This window comes from Heloderma suspectum, chromosome 2 (genome assembly GCF_057233095.1).
Source record: "Heloderma suspectum isolate Gila_16-S chromosome 2, 16-S_ref, whole genome shotgun sequence".
In the NCBI taxonomy this organism is placed as follows: Eukaryota; Metazoa; Chordata; class Lepidosauria; order Squamata; family Helodermatidae; genus Heloderma; species Heloderma suspectum.
The window spans coordinates 268,312,859-268,335,882 of record NC_139459.1 but is presented as its reverse complement, the minus strand read 5'-3'; the positions used below and the strand labels follow the sequence as shown (position 1 = coordinate 268,335,882).

Sequence of the window (23,024 nt, the reverse complement as noted above, 5' to 3'; positions counted from 1 at the left end):
ACTCACAAGGTAGCTCAGCTTTTGTACATTGTGCCCTCACCAATTTGGTTAGTGAAATTTCTCAGCATTTTCTTTATATTACATTTTTCTTTTCTTTATATTAGGCACTTTCTTTATTTTCTTTATATTATATTACTAAATCTCTCGTTTTATTGATGTGAGCCACTTTGAAAGAGAATAATTTTCTGAAAAGTGGGATAAAAAAGCAGCAAATAAATTAACAAATAAACCAATATCTATTAATCTACACATCGTGGACGAGAAACAAACTGGTTGTTGTCTTTTCCTACAACCACATATTGCTCATTTTACTGCCACAGGCTTTATCGTTGCTGTTTGTAAAGACTAGTTTGTTGTGTCATTCGTCTTTAAGCTGGGTTTCATTCCTGATTTTGGTAGGCATGTTCTTGTTTATTTTCCTTTTAAGAGAAGGAAAGTGAGGGAGAGAATGGAAGAAATGGTGACTGGGATGTGTGTGTACGAGTGGGATCTGCAGGAAAATGTTGCAGCGTGTAGTGCTCCCGTTCATGATTCCATCCCTTTCCAGGACACTCCATTCCATTTCCTTTCTCACCTAGCTTTGCCACCCTCCCAGCAATCAGCATTCCATGCCCACTGAGCATGCTCAGTTCTCACTGAGCTGTTTGGGGCTCACATTTTTTCCCCTAAATATTTTTTATACTTTTGCAAACCTTGGGCTTTCCCCAAGCCTTCTGATAGTTCCCTCTTGTGCTCAGATGATACCATTTTGTTCACATAAAGATCCACATTCAGATAATGTGTTTGTTTTCTGTATGTGCACATACAGAGAGAGAGAGAGAAATATGTAATGAAGAACATTAAAAATGAATCCTGTGTTACCAGCTGGAGTTAAATGTGCACTATTGAAGGGGCTGGAGACTACTGAGATGTGATCCTGGCAAATGTCAGTTAATATTTGAGTTAGAAGATCTGTAAAGAGATTAATGCATTCAGTGGATAATATTGGATGATACAGCATTGAAGGCTTTTGCTGCAATGGAAGGGTTTGAGTTTCTAACCTTCACTCCTGCAGCAAGCCTCTGCATGCTTGAGTTGTTCCAAATCTTAATCCATGGTCTTTTATTGCCAAGCCTTACATTCCTAGATTCGTTTCTTCGAATTAGGAATTAGAGACGTGCACCAAAGAGGTACATATATAGGAGCCACCCCTGGCTGAGATCGTCATCCTTCCAATAATCTTCTTTCTCCATGTGGGCTATGCTTCTGTGTACAGACAAGTAGGTTGAAGTTCTGAAATGCTGTAAAAGAAACACTGTCTTTTTCAAAGTTAAATTCTTTAAGCAAAAGTTGGTGCCGTTCATACAGCTTCAAGAAAAACTGTTTGTGGTGAAAAGAGGTGTAACATTTGAATAGCCATCACAATGACCTGGTTCGCACATAACACTGACCCATGTTTTATTTAACCCAGGGGTTCCTTAATTCTGGGTTGTCATGATGTGCGAATGCAGCCATACTAACAAACCATGGTTTGTTAACCATGAACACTCTAGAAAGAGAACCCATGGTTTGTTGGGTTGTAAATTTTTGGTTGTTTAAACCATGGGTTGTTGTTACATGTGAACCGAGAACCATAGGTTGTTCATGGGTTCTTTTAGCATGCTACAGAAGTGGCTGGCAAGAGTAATTAAAAAAAAAACACCAGCTACTCTACGTGCCAGTACTGCAGAGCTGCAAAGGCATTTGGGATACAAGGAGGGAGTGGGCAAAGGAGGAGGGAAACAAAGAACTGAGGAACTGAGAAAACAAGCCACAGTTTGTTTGATTGTCTGCCAGACAAACCCTCACTAGGGCAACAAACTACGGGTTAAATAAACCATGGGTTAGTGCTATGTGTGAACCAGGTAAATAGGTCTTTCACCTGAAGCGTAATCCCAGCCTTATACACTTGTACTCCAGCAAGCAGAATGCTGATCAGCTATCAGTATTTCCCCCCTCCCTCCTTACATGTTGGATGTGTTGTCCACTTAAAAAAAAAAATCAGCATACATATGTTTAGATAGCTATATGTTCATCCTTCACTTCATAAAAAAAAAATTAAAATGGCAAAATGGCACCAGGGATTGGGGGAAGAGTGATGTGTTGTCAATGAACGTAGAAAGCTGTTATGGCGTATCATCGCTCGGTCTGCTCTGAGGCCAAGCTAGCTGTGATGCTACATACATCACTGTGTGCTGTATGAGTGCTGATGCTGGGAACCAAGCCAGATTGTGACCATGGTAGGCACCAAGAGGTTTAACCTTTTCCTTCTCGCTGCAGTACTGATAAAAAAACCCTCTCTGGGAGAAAATTTTCCATGGGACCACAGCAGTGGTGGGGAAAGGCTGAGTGGCTACTATTGACACTTCTAAAAAAACATGCATGCAATTCCCAGTGACACTTTTTGCCTCAGCTTTGCCCTGATTGGAAGCAGCTCTCCAGAGGTTCAGACTGGACTCTTTCCCAGGCCTGTTTGGAGCTGCCAGGGAATCTGGAACCTTTGCCGTTTAAAGTGTCCCTGAGCTACAGCTCCTCCCCGATAGCCAGTAGGTATTCTCCTCATCTGATACAAACTGATCTGCCTGACAACTTTCAAACGATTTTTATGGCTTGTTCTGACATGGAAAGACATACATTTGTATTGAACATGATGAGGGCTCTTTGAAGGCAGCCCCCACTCCTCTTTAGATGTTACCTTTTTTAAAACTCTAGAACTTAACAGTAAGTGCTCATACTGTGCACCTTCACGTTGTGTGACTGATAGACCACAGCACACAGTGATCAGAGCGCACAGGATGAGGTTGAAAAACAATTCCACGTGCCCTGAGTAACCAGGTCCTCATTCTTTTTATTCCTTGAAGTCTAATCACCTCAGGATAGGCAAGAAACCAGGACTTTGTCCCCACTTCTACCTTTGCCAACAGAAAATTGTCTTTTGATTCAATTTTTTTTCTTGGCTGACGACAGTGCAGTGTTGATACTGCCCCTCCTGTTCTAACATGGCTTGACTTTCTTCACCCATTCATGACGGGAAGCAGAAGGCAGGCATTCCACAAGAGCAGGCAGAAATGGTATGCCCCTGTGGGATGCTCCTCACGTGAGCTCAGGCAGGCAGCTAGCTGAACTGGGCATTTAAAGAGGAGCCTTGGCTTTGTCCTAGTGGTGAAGAAAAGCTCAAGGCAGTTCACCCTGAGGTACAAATGCCATGCCAAAATCTGCCATACTAGTCTATGCAGGCTGGTCACTTCGCCATGCTGGGCAGACGCTCCTTCCCCCATCACATGCAAATAGGTACCATTTTCTGAGCCAGACTTCTCCAACCTGGTGCCCTCTGGTTGTGTTGGAATTCAACTCCCATCAGCCCCGGCCAACATGGCCAGTGGTCAGAAATTCTGGGAGTTGTAGTCTAAAACATCTGGAGGGCACCAGGTTGGGGAAGGTGGTTCTAAGCTGTATTGAGTGCCATGCAGATTCCAAAGCTCTAATCACCACACAGCAGTACTTTGAGGTAGGGATGGGTGATAACTTTGTTTCAGTTTGGTTCTGATAAGAATTTACAAAGTTTTGCAAAGTTACAAAATTTGCAAAGTTCTCCATACTGGGTACAAAAAAACCTTGAGGTTTAAAGAATTTAAATGTGGAGCGGGGGACTGGACGAAACTGACAGATTCATCCATCCAGGCCGGGGGGTTGAGTGCTGTGCTTTTAAAGGCCTGTCTTTGAATCCCTGTGTATTCAACCATGTTAGTGCTTAATTAGGGTTGCTCCCTCCTTTTTTTGATGGGCTCCTCATTTTTAACAGCTGTATGGAAGCCAGGTATAACATGGTCTTCTCCATGCTGGGCTATAGCTGTATGTATTGAATTTTGCAAGTGCTGATGGGTGAGAATTTTGTTTCAGTTCGGTTTTGATAAGAATTTAGCAAAATCCGCAAAGTTTTTCATATTCGGGGGAGAAAGAACTTGAGATTTAAACAATGCGGAAGAAAATGAAATGCCATCCCTACCTTCAGGAGATCTTTACACATTAATACACACAAGGAAATCCTAGGATTTCTGAATATGCTTAGAATCACCAAAATAGAATACCCAGCTTTCCTGCTTCCATGGGAGAAAAATATGACAACCAACTGTCTATATTCTCGTACTAGTCTCTTAGGTGACTACTGTGGGGGAAATACACTACCTCAGGGTCCTTTAGCTTGGCTAGAGGAGTATTCCATAGTTTACTCAGCCTCGTGTTTAACCATGTTCTGCTCACCAGATATAGCCCTTTTTACATCCTGGGTCAAACTTAAATGTTTGTTTGTTTTTACTTTCAGCTAATTCCAGGAGGGAGGAGGGGACCCACCAAATAATGTTTTCTTTTGTTTTTTTTATAATGGGCAAGATAGCCAAACAACTGGATTATATTTTCGTATGTGAAGAATGCTACTCTAGGACTGCCGTTCTTCGTCTGTGAAATGAATAGAGCACATCAGACATAGGACTACCTGGTTTCAATTTTGTGGTGATTGTGTAGCATACTTTAAAGCTAATATTGGGTATCATCTCATTTGTAATCCAAATGTGTTGATCAGCATAGATATGTTTGTGCTGGGCTTTTCAGGAATTTAGTAATGAGCCACTTGGGTTATTGATTAACTAGGGCAATGGACTAAAAGGAAGGACAGCGCCAATACATCTAAGAGACCCAGTTTGCTGGTGACTTCCGTCTTGTGATTTTCAACAAATGGCATAGATACTACATTAATCTTGTGTACTACTAGCAGAAACCATGGAGTTGGAAGCTTTCAGACTTTTAGGGTGCAATCCTATGCATGTTTAGACAGAAAGAAGTCCTACAACTCCCAGCATGCCCCAGCTACTCCCAGCATGCTTCAGCATGGCTGGCTGGGGCATGCTAGGAATTGTAAGACTTCTTTCTGTCTAAACATGCATACGATTGTGCCTTTAAAAGTCTTTAGCTTGTGATTGAACAAAGATACCTGAAATATGCTTTTCCCTATGCAGAGGAGCTAAACGTGGTGAGGGGGTTGAGTTCAAGCTCATCTACTCCATCTTACGGCCTGCCCATTGCTTTTGTTGTTTTGTTTGCTTGTTTATAAGATTATTATACTGCCCTTCATCCAGGGATCTCAGGGCCATTTACAGTTATTAAAACCATAGTGTTTGTACTTTGGATATCATGTTTGCATAGGGACCTATGCATGTAGCACCCAACGTGTGCAGATTGCAACTGCACAACTTGTAAATCAAAAGAGTGTACTGATCACACGGCTGTGGCCTGCATTAACTAAACTCTGCAGATGTAGGTCCCTGTGAAAGTATGATGTCCAATGTGGCGACTCTGGGTTGCATCCAAAGATGTCCTTCTGTCAGTGGGAGGGAACTGCTGGCAGAAAGGATTCCCCCTCCCCCTGCAGCTCCCCCATGTGCCCCCAGTCTGCTCTGGAGTTGCGGGACCCTCCAGACCAGATTTGGGACACACATGGGGGCTTGCAGTGGGGAGGAGTGGACAGGGAAGTCCTGTTGTGCAAGCGGAAGTCCCACCGGATGGAGCAGGAACGTGCCATCCTGACATCTGCACAGGGAAAATGGGTATGAACCCCATTTAACATTTCACATCTCGTTTATCCAGAAGCATTTCTCCCATCTCCATATACCCTTCCACACATATCTTTGCAATATTCCTCGTTGCTTCTGTTACCTGACTCATGTAAAGATTCAAATAAGAAACAAGCCAGAGAAAGCCCGTCTTCATTTCATCAGAAAGGCAGGTCATGGGGCCTTTCTACGTATTATGCAGGGATAGGGCTGAGTTTACCACTAAAGCCCTGTTCAGATGTTATATGAACATGTACAGTGGGAGGAATAATATTTCACATACAAGCCCATGGTCTGAAAGAGCCCCTTGGCATACAAGCGTATGTGCAGAGGGCTCTACTGATCGCACGGAGATATATATATATGTGGCAGCTTTTCGAGATCTCAAAATGAATGCCTGGAGATCAGGCATGTGTCCCAACTCCCCTCTCCATATTTGTATAATGTCTGGATCGAGCTCAGTGGGGAGCTGCAGCCAACCATGTCTTCGTGACAAATGGACTGATTTGATGCAGATTTCCAAAGACGTGTTTGTTGCATTCACACTTTATGTTTTTAGGTTTAAGGTTAAAACCTCTTGGGCAGCCTTCCCCAACCTGGTGCCCTCCAAATGTGTTGGACTACAACTGTCAGCATCCCCCAGCCTGCATGGCTGGCTGGGGAACCCTGGGAGTTTTAGTCCAACACATCTGGAAGGCACCAGGTTGGGGAAGGCTGATCTTAGGTGTACACCTAAAACTGTGAAGTGTAGTGAAGGGCAACATGCTCACTAGGCCTAAAAATATAACTTTCCTGCTGTAGAGCAGCAAAAATCTAAGTAGATATATCTCTTTGGGGGAACAAAAGTTTTAGCTTAGACACTGCCCTCTTTAGCAATCTGTATCTCTAGACATTTAGGAGTGGCAACAGAGAAGAATATGTATTCATTCCTCTCAGCTTCTTCTTAAATCCACCCCTTTTTCTCTGCATTTTCCAAGATCCATGTGATCGGATCCATGTGAACACATTTCATATGTGCATGCCTTGGCAGGAGCAAAAACACCACAGCTCTATTTTGGAATTGGTGTAATTAACCATTAACCACAATTGCTCTCACATCTCATTACAGGGTGTTTAACAGACCTTGTAAGGAAATCAGTGGTGGATGTGTATATGTCTGAGGCACGGGCCTAAAGTCACAGGGGCAGCCAGGCAAGATTGCCCCCTAATAGTACAAGCTGTACAGTCAAGGAAAGAAACCATTAAAAGCAGGATTTGTTTAAGATGAGGATAAGGTGAGGATAAAGCAACAGCAGAAGAATTGCAGACATAGTTCTGCTGATGTAAACAAGGGACCATCACACATTATGGGAGAATCAGCGAGGCGGGGTAGTCAATCTTCTGTCTATTCACAGTCTCCTGCAAATGCTCTCCCAGGTTGTTTTTACACTTTTTTTCACCAGCTGCATTCTGAAACCAGAAGCTATCCCTGGGTAATGCAAAAAAAAAAAAAGGCCTACCGGACATTTGCAGAGAAGAATTCATGGGTGGGAGAAGGAAACTCCTGCTGATTTCCCCCCGCAAATGCAGATTCTCCTCCTTCCACTTCGTTATTATTCCAGGGTTCTGTTTTGCTTTAGGGGCCACTCTGGTTGTCTTCTGGCAAGAACATTATTTCAGAATGTTGACAATGGGTTTTGTGCATGTGTCCTCACACCTTGCTAACTGCACACTTCCTCCCTTTGGTTTTGTTGTTTTGTTTTTGCCTGTCCACACCCCTGCTCCAGCACCAAGTAAAATAAAAATAAATAAATGAGAATAAAGATCCCCCGCTGTCCAGCAAGAAGGTAATTTTCTTCCTTTTGATTTTTCTTGAATTTTGCCTATCCAGCAGAGTAAAAATATTTTAAGAAGCTTCCCTTGGGCAAAGACATTGTTTCTAACCGTGAATTATTAGATGCTGTTTGCATGTCCTCGGTTCCATTGTTGCACGTCTCCACTCGTGTGATACATCTTAGGATTCCTGTCCTGTGCCTGACTCCTCCTCTCAATAGGACTGGCAGCTTTAATTGTAGTGGGTTACTTAAAACATTCCATTAGAGCATCGCATTGTTTGGAATGCTGAATGAGTCCCACCGCAGCATTGGTGTTCTGCAGAAGCCCAGCATCCATCCTATACATTATGAATTCATTTACTCGTGCATAAGCAGTAGAATAAACTAACACAACAATAAAAGTAGTTTTTCTATTTTATCTTCCCATTTTAACATGATCTGATATACAGCAAAACAACCGAGACTGAAAGAGGCCCCTCTCCAATCCTTTTGAATGTTTTTGAGCTAAACAGTCGAAGTTTAACAAAGTTAAGAACTACTTGAAAAATGGAATGCTATAATGGCATGTTTTAAGCAACCCACAGCATTTGAGTAATTACACTTAAAGCTGCCGGTCCTGTTGAGAGGAGGAGACAGGCACTGGACAGAGTCCCATGTTAGCATCATATGAGTGGAGATGTAGAATCATGGAACATGTAAACAGCATCTAATAAGTCGTCATCAGAAATAATGTCTTTGCCCAGTGGGAGCTTTTCTCCCATTGCAAATAGCAGATGCTCTCTCCCCTAGTCTGGGTCAGGACCTCAGTGAGAGCAAAGAGTATGTATGTATGTATGTATGTATGTATTTATTACATTTCTATCCCGCCCTATATCATTAAGATCTCAGGGCAGCATACAGATACAATCAATGTAAACAGTCTAAAACAGTAAATACTTTAAACACCTAAAAACATAATAAACTATTAAACACGCTAAAACCAGTTAAAAAGTAAAACAATAAAACAGTCAAAACTGTGCTAGGGAATGCATTTAGCCCTCAAAGACTTTGGTAAAAAGCCATGTTTTTACTTGGTGCCGAAACGAGACCACAGTCTGTGCCAATCGGGCCTCCAAGGGGAGGGCATTCCACAACTGGGGTGCCACAGCAGAGAAGGCCCTCTCCACATCCCACCACAGTGTATGTCTCATACTGGTGGGATGCAGAGGAGGGCCCCTCCAACAGATCTCGGTTCTCAGGCAGGCATATATAGGGAGAGGCGCTCCCTCAAATATCGAGGTCCCAAGCTGCTTAGGGCTTTAAATGTCATCACCAAAACCTTGCATTCTGACCGGAAGCGTATCAGCAGCCAGTGCAATTCCTTTAAAACTGGTGTCATATGATTTCGATGAGGTGTTCTGGTCAGCAGTCTAGCTGCTGCATTTTGCACTACCTGCAAATTCCGAGTCGCCTTCAAGGGCAGCCCCACGTAAAGTGCATTGCAGTAGTCTAATCGGGAAGTTACCAGTGCATGTACTACAGTGGCTAGGTTATCTCTGTCCAGGAAAGGCTGTAGCTGGCGGATCAGCCGAAATTGGGCCTAAGTACTCCAGGCCACAGAGTCCACTTGGGGCTCCGGTGACAGGGATGGATCTAGGAGTACTCCCAAGCTACGCACCTGCTCCTTCGGGGGAGTGCAACCCCATCCAGAATAATAATTTGTTACGTTTATATCCTGCCTTTCCTCCAAGTGTACATAATCCTCTTCCTCTTCATTTTATCCTCACAACAACCCTGTGTAGTAGATTAGGCTGAGAGTCATTGGCCCAAAGTCACATAGTGAACTTCAGGCCTGAGTGGGGACTAGGACCTGGGTCTCCTGAGTCCCAGTCCAACACTCTAGCCACTCCACTCCACCGGGTCTCCCTTCCATACCATGGGCCCAATCCACCCCATTCCCCTCCCCAAGCATCAGCTACTTTTAATGTTTTAATCAGACACACAAGGCTAAAGATGTGAATATCATGTCTAATTTGGTCCTCAGTGCGCAGAAGGAATGAGCAGGGGGTGAGGGATGCCACGGCAGAATAGGCTCTGCCCCAGCCTACATGCATTTATTTGAAACAAATGTGCACATGTTGGGGTAGAGCTTGCTGCCACAATGCCAGCCTTCTGCCTACGTGCGCTCATTCTTAGAACATCTAAGAACATCTGCAAAGGGCTCATGTCAATAAGCGTCTATAAAAGGTGCATTCACCTTCTGTTAGGTCTCTGCTCCGCACATGAGTCATGGTGCAGTATTTAGGATCCAATTTAGCAAAAACCTTTGGGCTGTACTTCAGAGACCACATGCTTAAGTTCTTTGCCCAAAGCCTTCTTCATGGCCATGAACAGGTATATATGCAAACATTCCTTTTTAGTTTCGTTGTTGCCCTTGGGATCTTCTGTTCATGCTTAGATGTAGGATGAAAAAAAAAAAAAAACACAAGCAACACACCAGACAGAGCACTACCCGGAGAGTCCATTAAATCCGTCTTGTTATAACACATTGCATTCTTCAGTGTTAAATGTAGTTTATAATGCGAGTCAAAGCCAAATATACAAAATCCCTGAGAGGGAGAAAATAAGGAACAAGTAGTGACTGCTAACTGTAGCTGTGCTCCAAATACTTACATCACAGTCCCTGGAGCTGTAGAGTAGGTGCTGTTTCCCATGGCACTGTCTTCTGCCTGTAGCAGGTCTGCACAATGGGTGTGATCTGCCAAGCCAAACTTGGTCCACCAGCCATGTATGGTAGTGAGGTTAGGGACCCTGAGCAGCGGCCCTGTTTTTGCATCCCAGGGGAGCAGTAAAACAGGAGGTGTTGGAACCTCTGCCATAGATGGCTGGTGGGCTGTGTTCAGCTTGGTGGGCCATGAGTTGTCCAGAACGGGCCTATAAGGGAGGGGGGAGGGGGGGAAATAACAACCGAGAAGTTGCTAGTTCTAGAACCAGGAACCTACAGAACACGTGGTGATGACTGGAGCATTTCTTGAGTTCTGAAATGACTCTGCTCATCTAACCTGCCCAGTTGCCTCCCCCTGATCTGTAGAGTGCCTATAAGGACATGAAGAGGTGTGCAGTGGTGTAGTGTTGCCAGGGATGCAGTAGTCACATACTGAGAATCCTTGGTGGCATTTTTGCTATAACAAGGAACCTTCATAGAATCATAGAATCACAGAATAGTAGGGTCGGAAGGGGCCTACAAGACCATCACGTCCAAACCCCTGCTCCATACAGGAATAGAACCCTAGAATAGAATAGAATTCACCACAGAATTCATAAAAGTAAGTCGGCTTTTCAAGACCAGCAGCGGTGGTCTTGTAGGTTATGCAGCGGTGGCACTTTTCAGTTAGCAGGGATGCTGATGTCATCTTCCACTCCCCACCCCCCGAATTCCCTCTGAGCAATCTCTACAATAGCTGGGGGGAATTGAATTTACCTAGCAACAATATATTGTTCCTTGTTATATTGTGAAGTATTTTGGGGTGGCTTGGTCTTGAATGGCCAGTTAAGACTCATTAGCTTTACAAAAGACCTCCTCTTGATTGAGATAAAAACACCTAGAAGTGGTTTGCTGATATGGAGCAACAGAGCAGCCAGAATGTTTGGACTCTCTTTGGAGGCGTGGCTATGGGGAGTGTCATGATGACCGCCTGCACTTCAAAACTTACCGTTAACGCCACTGGAGGTGTGTAACGTTTACCCCTTTTTGAAACCAGAAAAGATGCTTCCACAGGAGCATCAGGATTGGAGATTTGGGTAGGGGACACAAAACCCCTTTCCTGCTTGCCTTTTACTTTCCTGAATCACCTCCAACTGAATTTTCCCCCACTTGGCTTTTTAATGCATGTGTTCCTGCATGAAGATGCTGTGAAACCCTTCGACCAGATTAGTGCTGGATGTCTGAGGGAAGGACGATACCACTGATGTTAAGGAAAAGATAATAATCTCAAAGGAAAATAAAGCTAGACCTGCTGATTCTACCTCTTTGGCTGCTCAGCTACCATTAGGCATGCTGATCTATCTCTCTGGCGCCCTTTAATCTTATCTACTATCTCCTAGTTTGTTCATGTCAGGTTCATCTAAAATACTGCACTGATGGGTTTTTTTCCATGCAATGTTGCTTCATTTGCAAAAGCTGAACAGTCATGACACTTTCCAGAACATCTTGGAGCTGAAGATAACAAGATAAGCTGCAAACCACACATATAGCAAGAAACCTACAGTCCCGACTTCAAAATGCATCATAAATGGTGCTGGCATTTTTGCAATATAAAAGGTGTCTAGGGATGCGATGTGAATGTACCCTAATGTCAGCATCTGTTTTAGACTGATTGGCCTTTTTTTCAGTATGGGAAGCTTAGGGCTGACGAGATGCATGGGCAACTAGGAAGGAGCGACTGCAGTTCCAATGCTGGGATACCATGGTTAAAACAAACAAACAAACAAACCCTGAGTAGGTGAGAGCATCACCTTTTAGGGAGGCCATTCCCCCCTCCCTCACGTTCCAAACTACATGTAATGGGGCAATTAAATGAATGACTGTTGTCATAAACAATTACATGGGGCGGGCGGTGTTAGATATGCAGGCCAAAAGCCCAAATCCGCTTAGGGCGCAATCCTATGCATGTTTAGGCAGAAAGAAGTCCTACAATTCCCAGGATGCCCCAGCCAGTATGGCTGGCTGAAGGGATGCTGGGAGTTGTAGGTCTTTTTTTTCTGTCTAAACGTGCATAGCATTGCACCTTTATTTATTTTAAAGGGCGGTAGCTGAGCTGTATTGATAACATTGCTATAGTTATTGTAAGGTGTAAAAGAGCAGCCGTACAAATGATCTTAAAATAGACTGTGTTTGGGCCATTGACTCTTGACTGTATCAAAAAGCAGGCATTTAATTTTGCTGACAAGTCTTAGACGGGGAATGGCTCAGTGGTAGAGCACCTGCTTTGCATGCAGAAGGTTCCAGGTTCAATCCCTGGCATCTCCAGGCAGGGCTGGAAAAATGCCTGCCTGAAATCCCGGGGAGCCATCGCTGCCAATCAGCATCAGCAGTATCAGGCTAGATGGACCAAGGGTCTGGCTCAGGATAAGGCAGCTTCCTATGTTCCTATGCCTGTGTAACACCGACCTCTCTTATCACCACCAACCCTTCCACTTTGAAATCTGAAATGGTATCTCTGGAGGGTACATGGGCTAAAACATTGGATCATTAGGATACACTTCAGTGAGATTAATGTTGAAAATGTGGGAAAGGGGATGAAACAAACCGCCTCAGTTAATATAAGAAATATGGAACCCTTCCATGGCCAGGAGGCAGGAAGTGTTTTTATCTATAAAATTCTGTTGCTTATGGTATTGATTTGCTTGAGGGCAGCATCATCTTTGGGATTGGCTCATGTTGGTATGGCATAGCCTTTGCCAACTAGTGCCCTCTGGATGTGTTGGACTGCAGCTCCCATAGTTCCCAATCAGCATGACCAACACATCCAGAGGGCATCAGGTTGGGAAAGTGTGGTATAGCAGGCAAGTGCTGCATGGCATCATGCGGAATACTTGGATCTGACAGTGCTCTTTTCTCTCCTGCCAGGTCTGATTTATACCACTTCTCAGCAGTTAGATCGGGAATACAAGGCTGAACATATCTTAGAGGTGAGTGATGACGAAGCCGCAATTAGTGTTATTTACTTGCAAGTGGAGGGTATGTGTTTTTTTAAAGTCCTCAAAGAACATTTCCTTGCAAGTCAGAGCACACAGAGAAAAGGAGGACAAGTCATTCCGTGGGTTCCAAATTGCTCAGGCAGATAATTGTCTGTTCTGCATTTTTGTGTGTGTTTGCCCCCCAGTGCCAGCTTCAGAAATACCTCATGGCTTGGCTTCCTAACTGAAGACTGGAGCAGGAACCCTGCTGCTAAGCCGTGCAGAAGAATAGAGGATGGCAAGTGGCTTCCTGCCGTTTAACAAAATGGACACTTAACGTAATGGATTTCACGATTAAATGACAGCTAAATGCGGCCTTCAAGTTGAGAGGCGGCATGAAAACCAAGCAGGGATAGCTTAGCGCAGCCTTCCTCAACCGTGGGTCCCCAGATGTTATTGGATTACAACTCCCATCACCCCCAGCCAATACGGCCAATGGTCTAATTGGAGATTCAGACACAGTGCTAGAATATAAATACAAAGTGACCTAAATAATTAAAATCACTGTCGTAACCATTTCAGAATCTATACTAGTATAATACCTTTGTTAGGTCAACCAAAAGTTCACAAAAGATGTGCGAGCTTTTGAGAACTCCAGATATCTTCATCGGGCAAGGTGTTAAAAAAGAAGGTTGGGGGCAGGGGAAAGGAGGGTGAGAGAGAGAGAAATCTGACTTGATGTTGAAGTCATGACATCTGCTTTCTCTCTCTCTCTCTCTCTCTCTCTCTGTCTCTGTCTCTGTCTCTGTCTCTGTCTCTGTCTCTCCCTTCCGCTACCTGCAACCTGCTTTTCGTAACATCTTGCCTGATGAAGAGATCTGGAGTTCTCGAAAGTTTGCACATTTTCTGTGATCTTTTGGTTGGCTTAGTAAAGGTATTACACTAATATGGATTTGGAATTTTGCTTATGACCATCATGGCTACCGTTGCTTTGTGCATCATAATTGTGTATATTCAACAATAAAGACAATCAGGTATTGCGAATGGCTAATGGTCACGTACAAGGGGAATAAATGGGTGTTCTGCCCACAGTGAAGGGAATATGCAAAATGAGGGACTAACCCACACACAATAGGTAGTTCATGAAAAATGTTATTTATTTATTAGATCCTGATCCCATATTTCCACCAAGGAGGTCAGGGTGGGTTACAACCCCCACCCCCCTTTATACACACAACAGCTATGTGAGGCAGGTTAGACTGAGAGAGAGTGACTGGCCCAAGATCACCCAGTGAGCTGAGTATAGATTGGAACCTGGACTTAGACTGGCTCTCTAACTATTATGCCACATTCAAATACACTCTGAGAAAATACTTCATACCAAAATTCCTGAAGGCTTGTAGGAACAATGAATTTCAATACAGCCCGTGGTCGTGTTGCCAGCTGTTGAAATTCAACAGAAATAGTGCATAGTTGTCAGAGCCACCTGGATCAGGAAGTGGAGTCCAGAGCAAGTCAGTGGCTGGAGCTTTGTGGTTTTGGGGGTTCCAGGGTGGTAGAGCCAGCACAAAACACAAGATACACCTAAGTGTCTCCCTTAGTTAAAGAAAATAAAAAATTCTCAGGCAGGCTGTGTATGATTTCCTTCCGGCGGGCTGGCAAGCCTAGCCTATATTGTCCAGACTTACCTTACAGGCTCGTGGATGCTACCCGATGGAATCCACTCCATTTTGCAGCTTAGCTTCTACAAGTAATGGATCTTTCAGATAAACTATGTAGCTCAATCAAAGATTCACTGTTGGCAGAAGCCAATACAAAAGAGTTTCAATACCAGGAGTGTTGAACCTCGGGCCTAGGAGCCAAATCTGGCCCACCTGAGGATTCTCCGGGGTTCGCCAGATGGCCACATCCCATTCCTCTGGCCCCACCCCCTTTTCCCTGACCACCAGTCATTTGATGGTGTACCAGGTTTTGCACATTTCCCACCATTCCAAAGGATTGAAATGCCTCTCTTAGGGCTACCGGCAGTAAGAGCTTTGAGCTAAAATAGGCTGGTGTTCTTGGCCCCGCCGCTTTTTGCCTTGGGTCCCACCCACCACGGGAATGTCAGCACGGAATTCAGCCCTCAGGCTGAAAGGGGTTCAACACACCTTCATTGGCAGTCTCTGTTCTTTAAGCTTGTCCGTTGGCCACCCATACCACCGCATACATGCACACAGACCATGCCTTTTTGCTGGAGTCCCTCCATTTTAGCACCAATAACTTTCAGCCTCTGATGTAGGCAGACAACATATTGGTAGATCTTTAAGCCATCCCCTGAAGAACCTGCCATGTATTTAAAAGCCAGTACATAGCCACAGGGGTTGGTGGGAATCATTTATTTATGTATTATTACATTTATATCCCGCCTTTTTTCCTCTTGCAAAGAACCCAAGGTGGCTTCCATGGTCCTCTTCCTCTCCATTTTATCCCCACAACAACCCTGTGAGGTAGGTTAGGCCGAGACTCAGGGACTGGCCCAAAGTCACCCAGTGAGCTTCATGGCTGAGTGGGGACTTGAACCCGGGTCTCCTGAGTCCGATTCCAATACTCCAACCACTACACCACACTGGCTGTCATTTGTAAGCCCTGCATCATGAACATTAACTGTCTTCTTTTGTGTTGTGATGGGATTGTTTATTGGCTTTTCCTTACAGGTCTCTGTTTCAGACCATGGGGATCCAGCTCTGAAAACCACCGGCAGAGTTCTAATTCAGGTCATGGATGTCAATGATAACCCTCCCAACTTCTCCCAAAAGTTCTTCATGGTTCAGCTCCCGGAGAAAGCAGCATCTGAGACCTCTTTGCCAGTTTACAGGGTGATTGCTGCAGATCGTGATGAGGGGCTCAACTGCCAAGTCACTTACAGCCTTGAAGAAAACGATGAGGGGTTTTTCAGCATCCATCCGGGGACAGGCGTAGTGTTCTCCAAAAAGGCCTTTCCTGCCCAGGAGTACAACATACTAACGGTGAGTGAGATATAAGAAGATAAGGAGGACGAAGAAGATGATTGTTCCCCCGGCCCTTCTGCTGAGTATTGAAAGTGGTATGGCAGCAGAATTGTTGCTTGTTACATACACACTCGTCCTTCTACTGGCTGGAGTTTGCAGATTTCGCTAGCGCTTCAAAACCTGCAAAACCTATTTGACCAAAACCAACTGTGAAACAAATGAAATGAATATGTACACCGCAGGCGACAAATACTCATTCAGCTTTTTCAACTTGCTTAAAAATGTATTCCGTGACTCCAGCCAGACTTAAAGAAAGATAGGAAGATGAGAGAAAGAATGGCATTGGTAACACATGGAAGAGGCAAGGAAAGAGGGGGCTGGTGGGAGACATTTGGTTAGCTACTCTTTTGCATCCACAATATGAATCCTTCCCATAGATGCACATGGGTGAAAATAAGAATATAAGAAGAGCCCTGCTGGATCAGACCAAGGGCCTGTCTAGTCCAGCATTCTGTTCACACAGTGGCCAACCAGCTGTTGACCAGGAACCCACAAGCAGGACATGAGTGCCACAGCACCCTCCCACCCATGTTCCCCAGCACTGGTGTACATAAGCTCATTGCCTCTGGTACTGGAGGTAGCACATAGCCATCAAGACAATGTATTGCTAGAATGTGTCCATCCATTCCATTTATTCAGGGAGAATCCTGTGTGCTGGATGCTGGGTTCACATTAGAGCCAGCTCACTGACTGTTGCAAAGGAAGAGCAGCCTGTTGTCGAGCCTGTCATGGAAATATTTTATAAGGAATAAGGAAGGGCTTAGTTCATAGATCAAGCTCAGTGCAGAGGGGGCCTGCCTGGGTGGGGGAATGGACTCTGAAGGTAAGCAAAGATGAGCAGCCCAAGAACGGTTCAGGGTGCCTTTAAATAGCACAGGCTGGAGAACAAAAGCGAGGCTGGCCTATTGACTTCAAGCCTTGTTTGTGGGCTCCCTGGAAGCATCTGACTGGTCGCTGTGGAAGCTAGATGCTGAACTAGACCAGCTCTCCCAAGCTCCGTTCCCTCCAGATGTGTTGGGCTATAACTCCCATCATCCCCCTCTGACCCATCTGGAGAATGCTGGTTTGGGGAAGGCTGGGCTGGGTAGACCGTCAGATCTGATCCAACAGGGTGTTTCGTATGTTTTTTTATGTGTGTTGAGCAACCAATGCCTTAGGTTGAGGAGTCGGGCCAGAGCCAGCAGCAATATAGACCCCGGGAGGAATCTGATCGACCGCTTGTGTCACCCAGTCCCTGCTCAGGTGGTAGATGCGAAAGAATGGGCGCCATCCAAATGTGCACTTCATCGCCCAGTTTGGGGAAGACGACAGCAACTGCAACTCAGATTGCGATGACACAGCTGTACCGAATTAGAACTGTGTGCCAAATGACCTCTCAAAATTCTTCACCCTGTTTTTGGGCAGAGAAAGCGGGAGGACAATTTCACTTAATTTCTCCAGGGGGAGGAGAAATTCTCAACATTTACTCACAGGTAGGGCTCACCATTGGCACCGCTTTATTATTTTTGAAGGGTTTTTAGTTTTTTGTGCTGCCACTGCAAGTGGCAGCGGCATCAACTGTGTTGGCAGGCTGGCCCCCATTTTGCATCCGCCACAATGCAGGTGTGAGGGTGGCAGTGTATCCAGCTGCAGGGCAGAGGTGGAGCTAGTGCTGAGCCAAAATCTGTCCTCCAATTTCCTAAAGTTTTCTTCCCCCATGGAAGAGGCTTCCATTGTTCTATCTCATTCTCAGGGTGTTTTATGTTTTGTTTTTGTGGAAGTTTTGAGCTTACATAATCACTGCAAGGAGCCTGAGTGTGAGGCGTGTGTTTTTTTCTATTACACATCTCTCCATTGCTCTGCAGCCTCCTAGACTGCCTACACTTCCTGATCTATGGGAGGAATTACCTCAAGATGTCTTCCTTTAATTGAAGTGTGGGAAGCCAAGGAGGCTACAGGCTGCCAGGGATATGATTGTACAATGAAAGACAGGGCACTCGCGTGCACTCCTCGAACACCTCTGAAGTAAGGTAAGTACAAGAAACACAAACCTATCCCATGAGAATTTCTCCAATATTTTCTTCATCACTGAATTTCTTTTCGAAAGCTTTTTTTCCCTATCAGATTGAATGAGAATGGTAAAAGAGAAATCTTCAGCACAGCACTAGTTAGAATCTTGGCCAGAGCAACTTTAGTTTGGTATGATCCCACCCAAAAAACAGCTCAAGGTGTTTCACTTCTGCTAAGCTTTCATTTAGTTTTTTGATTCTGTTCAGGTTGACATTCAACCTGAAGGATCATGAGGAACTCCACAATGCATCACCACTCCACTTCAGACCACAAGATCTTTATAAGCTGGTGCTTTCCTCTCTTGGCAGGTCAGGGCTACGGATGGCGGCCGCCCCCCACTTGCCTCCAGCGTGAGGCTTCACATCAGTTGGATCCCTCAGCCCCTCCCCTCTGCAGAGTCACTCGATTTCGATGAGCCTCATTTCAACTTCGCAGTCATGGAAACAGACCCGGTGAACCACATGGTGGGAGTGATCAGCGTGGAGGCTGGGCTCAGCCAGCTCTGGTTTGACATCACAGGTGGGTGGTGCGCGACTGGGAAATGAGCTCCAAGATGGTGGTGCTGAGCTGACAGAACGTTGCTCCAATTTCCCAGGCATTTGTCATGCCCATGAGCTGAGCAAACAAAGGCTGTTTATTCTAGATGGCGGGTGCATTATAGTCAAGGCCTCCGCACTGGCAGAGAGCAGTATTCAGGCTGGCACAAGCAGGGATCCCCCAAAAGCATTTTGCAGTTTTTGTATTACCCGTCGCAATTTGCAAAATTGTATTCCTGGCATGCACCCAATCTTAATGAAAATTCTTGTGCTGTAAACGGGCAAAAACACATCTTTGTGGCTTACAGGAAATATGCGGTAATCTTACCTATTCCCCACAGCAATGAAAACAAACCAACTGGAGGGTGTGTGTGTGCGCGCACGCGCGTGTGCATATATATATATATATATATATATACATACATACATACATACACACACACGTACACGTATAAATAGTTTTTGGAAGATCTTAAATGCTGAGTTGGAAAATATCTACCATCAATGCTTGGCAGTTCCCTTAATAAAATCTATTGTGTTTTATTCCTTTTCTTCCCTATTTTGCTCCACTAGTCTGAAAGGCCCTATACTTTTTATGTGTGCTATCATGCTGGAAAACACACATCTTAACTTTTGCAGAAATATATAGGTAAGAGAGGTCTGCTTGTGCTAGATCTTTCAGTGGGATTCTGGTGGGATCCCTGGAGATACAGCTGTCACAGTCAACAGGTAGTGATTAAAACTGGCACGTTGGTGAACATGCATGGTGGTCTTTTTTTGAGAATTTGAAGCTCTAAAGGTGATCTAACAGCAATGGTCTCTGCCATGGTGGACTTTATACATTACCCATTTTAGAATTTCTTACAGGGGTGGGCAACTTGTGGCTCTCCAGTTGTTTTGGACTGCAACTTCCATCGTCTCTCACCATTGGCTGTTCTGGGTAGGGCTGATGGGAGTTGTGGCTGTCCAGATGCTTTGGCCTACAAGTTTCCTACACCTTATTTATTACAACCAGGTTAGCTGACTAGCCTGGCATCTTGTTCAGTAATAGTGCTCCCGGTGTATAAGGAATTAGTTCTATCATCCTGGATGGAAATTAGTGGCTAGACTGTCCCTGTCTTCTGTACCTTACCTGCACCTATGGGTCTTATCTGGGACAATTCAGCTTAGAAAAAAGGCGAGTCAGAGGAGACAGGATAGAGGTGTACAAAATTATGCATGGCGCGGAGAAAGTGGATAGGGAGACATTTTTCTCCCTCTCTCATAATACTAGAACTCAATGGGGGTCATCCCATGAAGCTGATTGGTGGGAGATTCAGGACAGATAAAAACAAGTACTTCTTCACACAGTGCATAAGTTAAACTATGGAATTCACTTCCGCAAGATGTAGTGATGGGCACCAATTTGGATGGCTTTAAAAGGGGATTGGACAATTCATGTCTACTAGTCCTGATGGCTGTACACTACCTCCAGTATCAGAGGCAGTATGCTGGACTAGATGGACCTTGGTGTGATCCAGCAGGGTTCTTCTTCTTATGTTCTTGTGGCATCCAGAGTTCTTTGGAAGAAAGTTGGGTGCAACTGTAAGATGTTTTTGTGGCTTTGGTAGATTTCCATGTATAGTTAATGGCAGAATATTAGAAACGTATAGCTTTTCAAATAGTTAATTAGGCATTTAGGAAATTAGACTGTCATATAGTTGTTTTTTTAGTATCTATAAATGAAATGTAAGTTGTAGATTTAAGTACAGTTAATTGAACTGTTCTCTGCACCTCTTGAAAACCATATAAAAGTGCATGGGACTGTCTTTCCTCCTAACATGAAGCATATGTAAGTGCAAACCAGAAGTTGAATTGTTACAAAAATAAAGTGATTACCGTGGAGTAGAAACAGGAGTTTCAAAAACGGTTATGTGTGAATTTAGCATGCAATACAAATCATTCTGACAGGAAGGCCTGGCGTGCTATGGTCCATGGGGTCATGAAAAGTCGGACACGACTTAACGACTGAACAACAACAAATCATTCTGCATGACAGATAATCACTTCTGGGCTTGGTCCTCCTTAAACCCTGCTCTGTGCTATTAACTCTTTGTTATGATTTTAGTCATAAGCTATATTCTTTCACTAAAGGGTTAGTTTGTTAGGGATGGTTTCAGCAGAGTGAGTCCTCTGTGCAGGGGGCTGGACTACATTATCTTTGATATATCTTTCAGCTGTAGTGATCTGTGAGTCTGTAATTCCTATTACCTGGCATCACATTGGAGACTAGTTATTTTGCCGCTGCAGAGTAAAGCCATCCCTGGAGGCAGACAATTTGCAGACATGCAAGAGTTGCCCTTCGTAAGGCAGCTCCAAAGAATACTTCTTTGTCTGGCGCAGTTGGGCATGGATAATGAAGTACAAATACAATTAAAGCAGAACAAGAATCAACATAGTACAGAATTGACAATGCTTGTGGAAAGTTTGCTTTGTGTTAGGACTGTCTACTAGCATTGTGTCCCCTTAAAGGCATTTTCCTTGGAATTTAATCTCAGCATTTATCTCTCCTCCAAAGACAGGTTCGGTTTACTGTACGATACGTTAGCCTCCTATATTCATACAGTGAGACCGCTAGTTCTTTGCATTTAATAATGACCCAATTTGCTTCTGTATTTAGGCTAGCATTGCTGGAGTTGAAAATGTCACTTCTTAGTTCATAAATCACATCTGTATCCCATCATTCTTCCAAGGAGGTTAGGGCAGGGTGGCATGCATGTGACTCTCCTATTTTGTCTTCTCAACAACCCCGTGAAGTTGTAACGTGCAGCAGAAAGCAGCCTTCTGCTTTAGACATTGAAAAAGTGGCATGGTGCTCTACAGCAAACTTTGGGGCTCATCACACAGGGTTTTTATCCTGCTATTGAGATGGCTCTCTCTCGGAAGTTTGCGGGCTCTTTAGATGACGCCGTTACCCTCCAGGGTGTCTCCCACCATTTCCTCCAGCCTATCTCGTGTTTTCCCCAAATGCAAGAAATATGGTATTTTTCCCAGCCCACAGAACAGGAGCGCCATGACCTACCCGTGAAATTCTCCAATAGCGGAAGAAACCTCAGCGTCTGCCTGCTGTGGGTGTTTGTTTTCAGTTGTTGGGGGCACGGTCAGGATGAGATTTGACAGGTGCAAGGGGAAGAATCGCCTGCTGATTGCCTCTCCTGCCTCTGCATTTCTCAGCTGGAGGGAGAAGAGGGTAAAATGCCTCCCTCCAATGAAGGGAGACACATCTGATCCCCCACCCCACCAAGCTCAGAAGCAACATCCTCCATTGATTCAGAGCACCCTATTAAGCTCAGCGGGGCTTACTTCCAAGTAAATGTGCCGAGGGTTGCAGACTTACAGGGTGGTCTTATGACTACTCAGAAGCAAGCCCCATTGAGTTCAACGCGGCTTACTCCCACATAAGTGTGCCAAGGGTTGCAGACTTAGCGCAAATCTTACATTTTGTGTTTACTCAGAAGTAAGTCAGAGGTTTCCTGAGGGCTGCGAGAAAACAGTACAACAGAAGTTAAGCTATGAAAGCAAGACTCCCTCCCCTTTGCACACATACCAGGGAGGGAGGCACTCCCTCAGTTCAAACCATGTGGATGCCATGTAAAGGAGCCCCTTCCTAATCCCGCAAAGAAACCGAAAGCAGGAAGCTCCAGAAAGGATGTGGGTGTTTGTGGGTTTTTTGCTTAATGTAGAAACGCCCTTTGAAAGGGGCTTAGGATAGACTGAGGAACTTTGATTTTCCCAGTGTGACCCACTGGGTTTCCCGATCCAAGTGTCACACTCTAACCCAGACTTCCACAACCTGGTGCCCTCCGGATCTTTTGGACTACAACTCCCAGGGTTCCTGACTATTGGTCATGGAGGATGGGGCTGTTGGGAGTTGAAGTCCACAACTTCAGGAAGGAACCAGGTTGGGGAAGGCTGCTCTAACCATTACACTATCCTGGTGTTTTCTCCAGCTGCCCAGGCTGCAGTGTCATGGAGTATGCAGCCTTCTGTTTCCGAAATGGAAAAGGTGGTGAGTAGTGCTTTGTTGCAAAATTTGAAAGCCATTTGCCACATTCATCAGGAGGCTCCCAGAAGACAGCTGAATGGCTTGATAGCAAGGGTGGGCAATGTGTGGCTCTCCATAAGTTGTTGGATTACAACTCCCATTATCCTTCACCATTGGCTGTGCTGGCTAGGGCTGATGGGAGTTACAGTCCAATGACATCTGGAGAGCCACAACTTGCTCACCCCTGCTTTATAGGCTCTGGTCCCTTG

At 44.8% G+C, this 23,024-nt stretch overlaps 1 protein-coding gene across 1 annotated transcript in view; it reads left to right on the top strand.

Annotated features, from left to right (window-relative positions):
- Positions 1 to 23,024, top strand: part of FAT2 (FAT atypical cadherin 2) — a 97,244-nt gene that overhangs the window by 13,581 nt on the left and 60,639 nt on the right. The window contains exons 3-5 of the mRNA XM_084832434.1: positions 13,047 to 13,108; positions 15,793 to 16,104; positions 18,504 to 18,714. Coding sequence (XP_084688560.1) covers positions 13,047 to 13,108; positions 15,793 to 16,104; positions 18,504 to 18,714 — 585 coding nt within the window. The remainder of the gene's footprint in view (positions 1 to 13,046; positions 13,109 to 15,792; positions 16,105 to 18,503; positions 18,715 to 23,024) is intronic.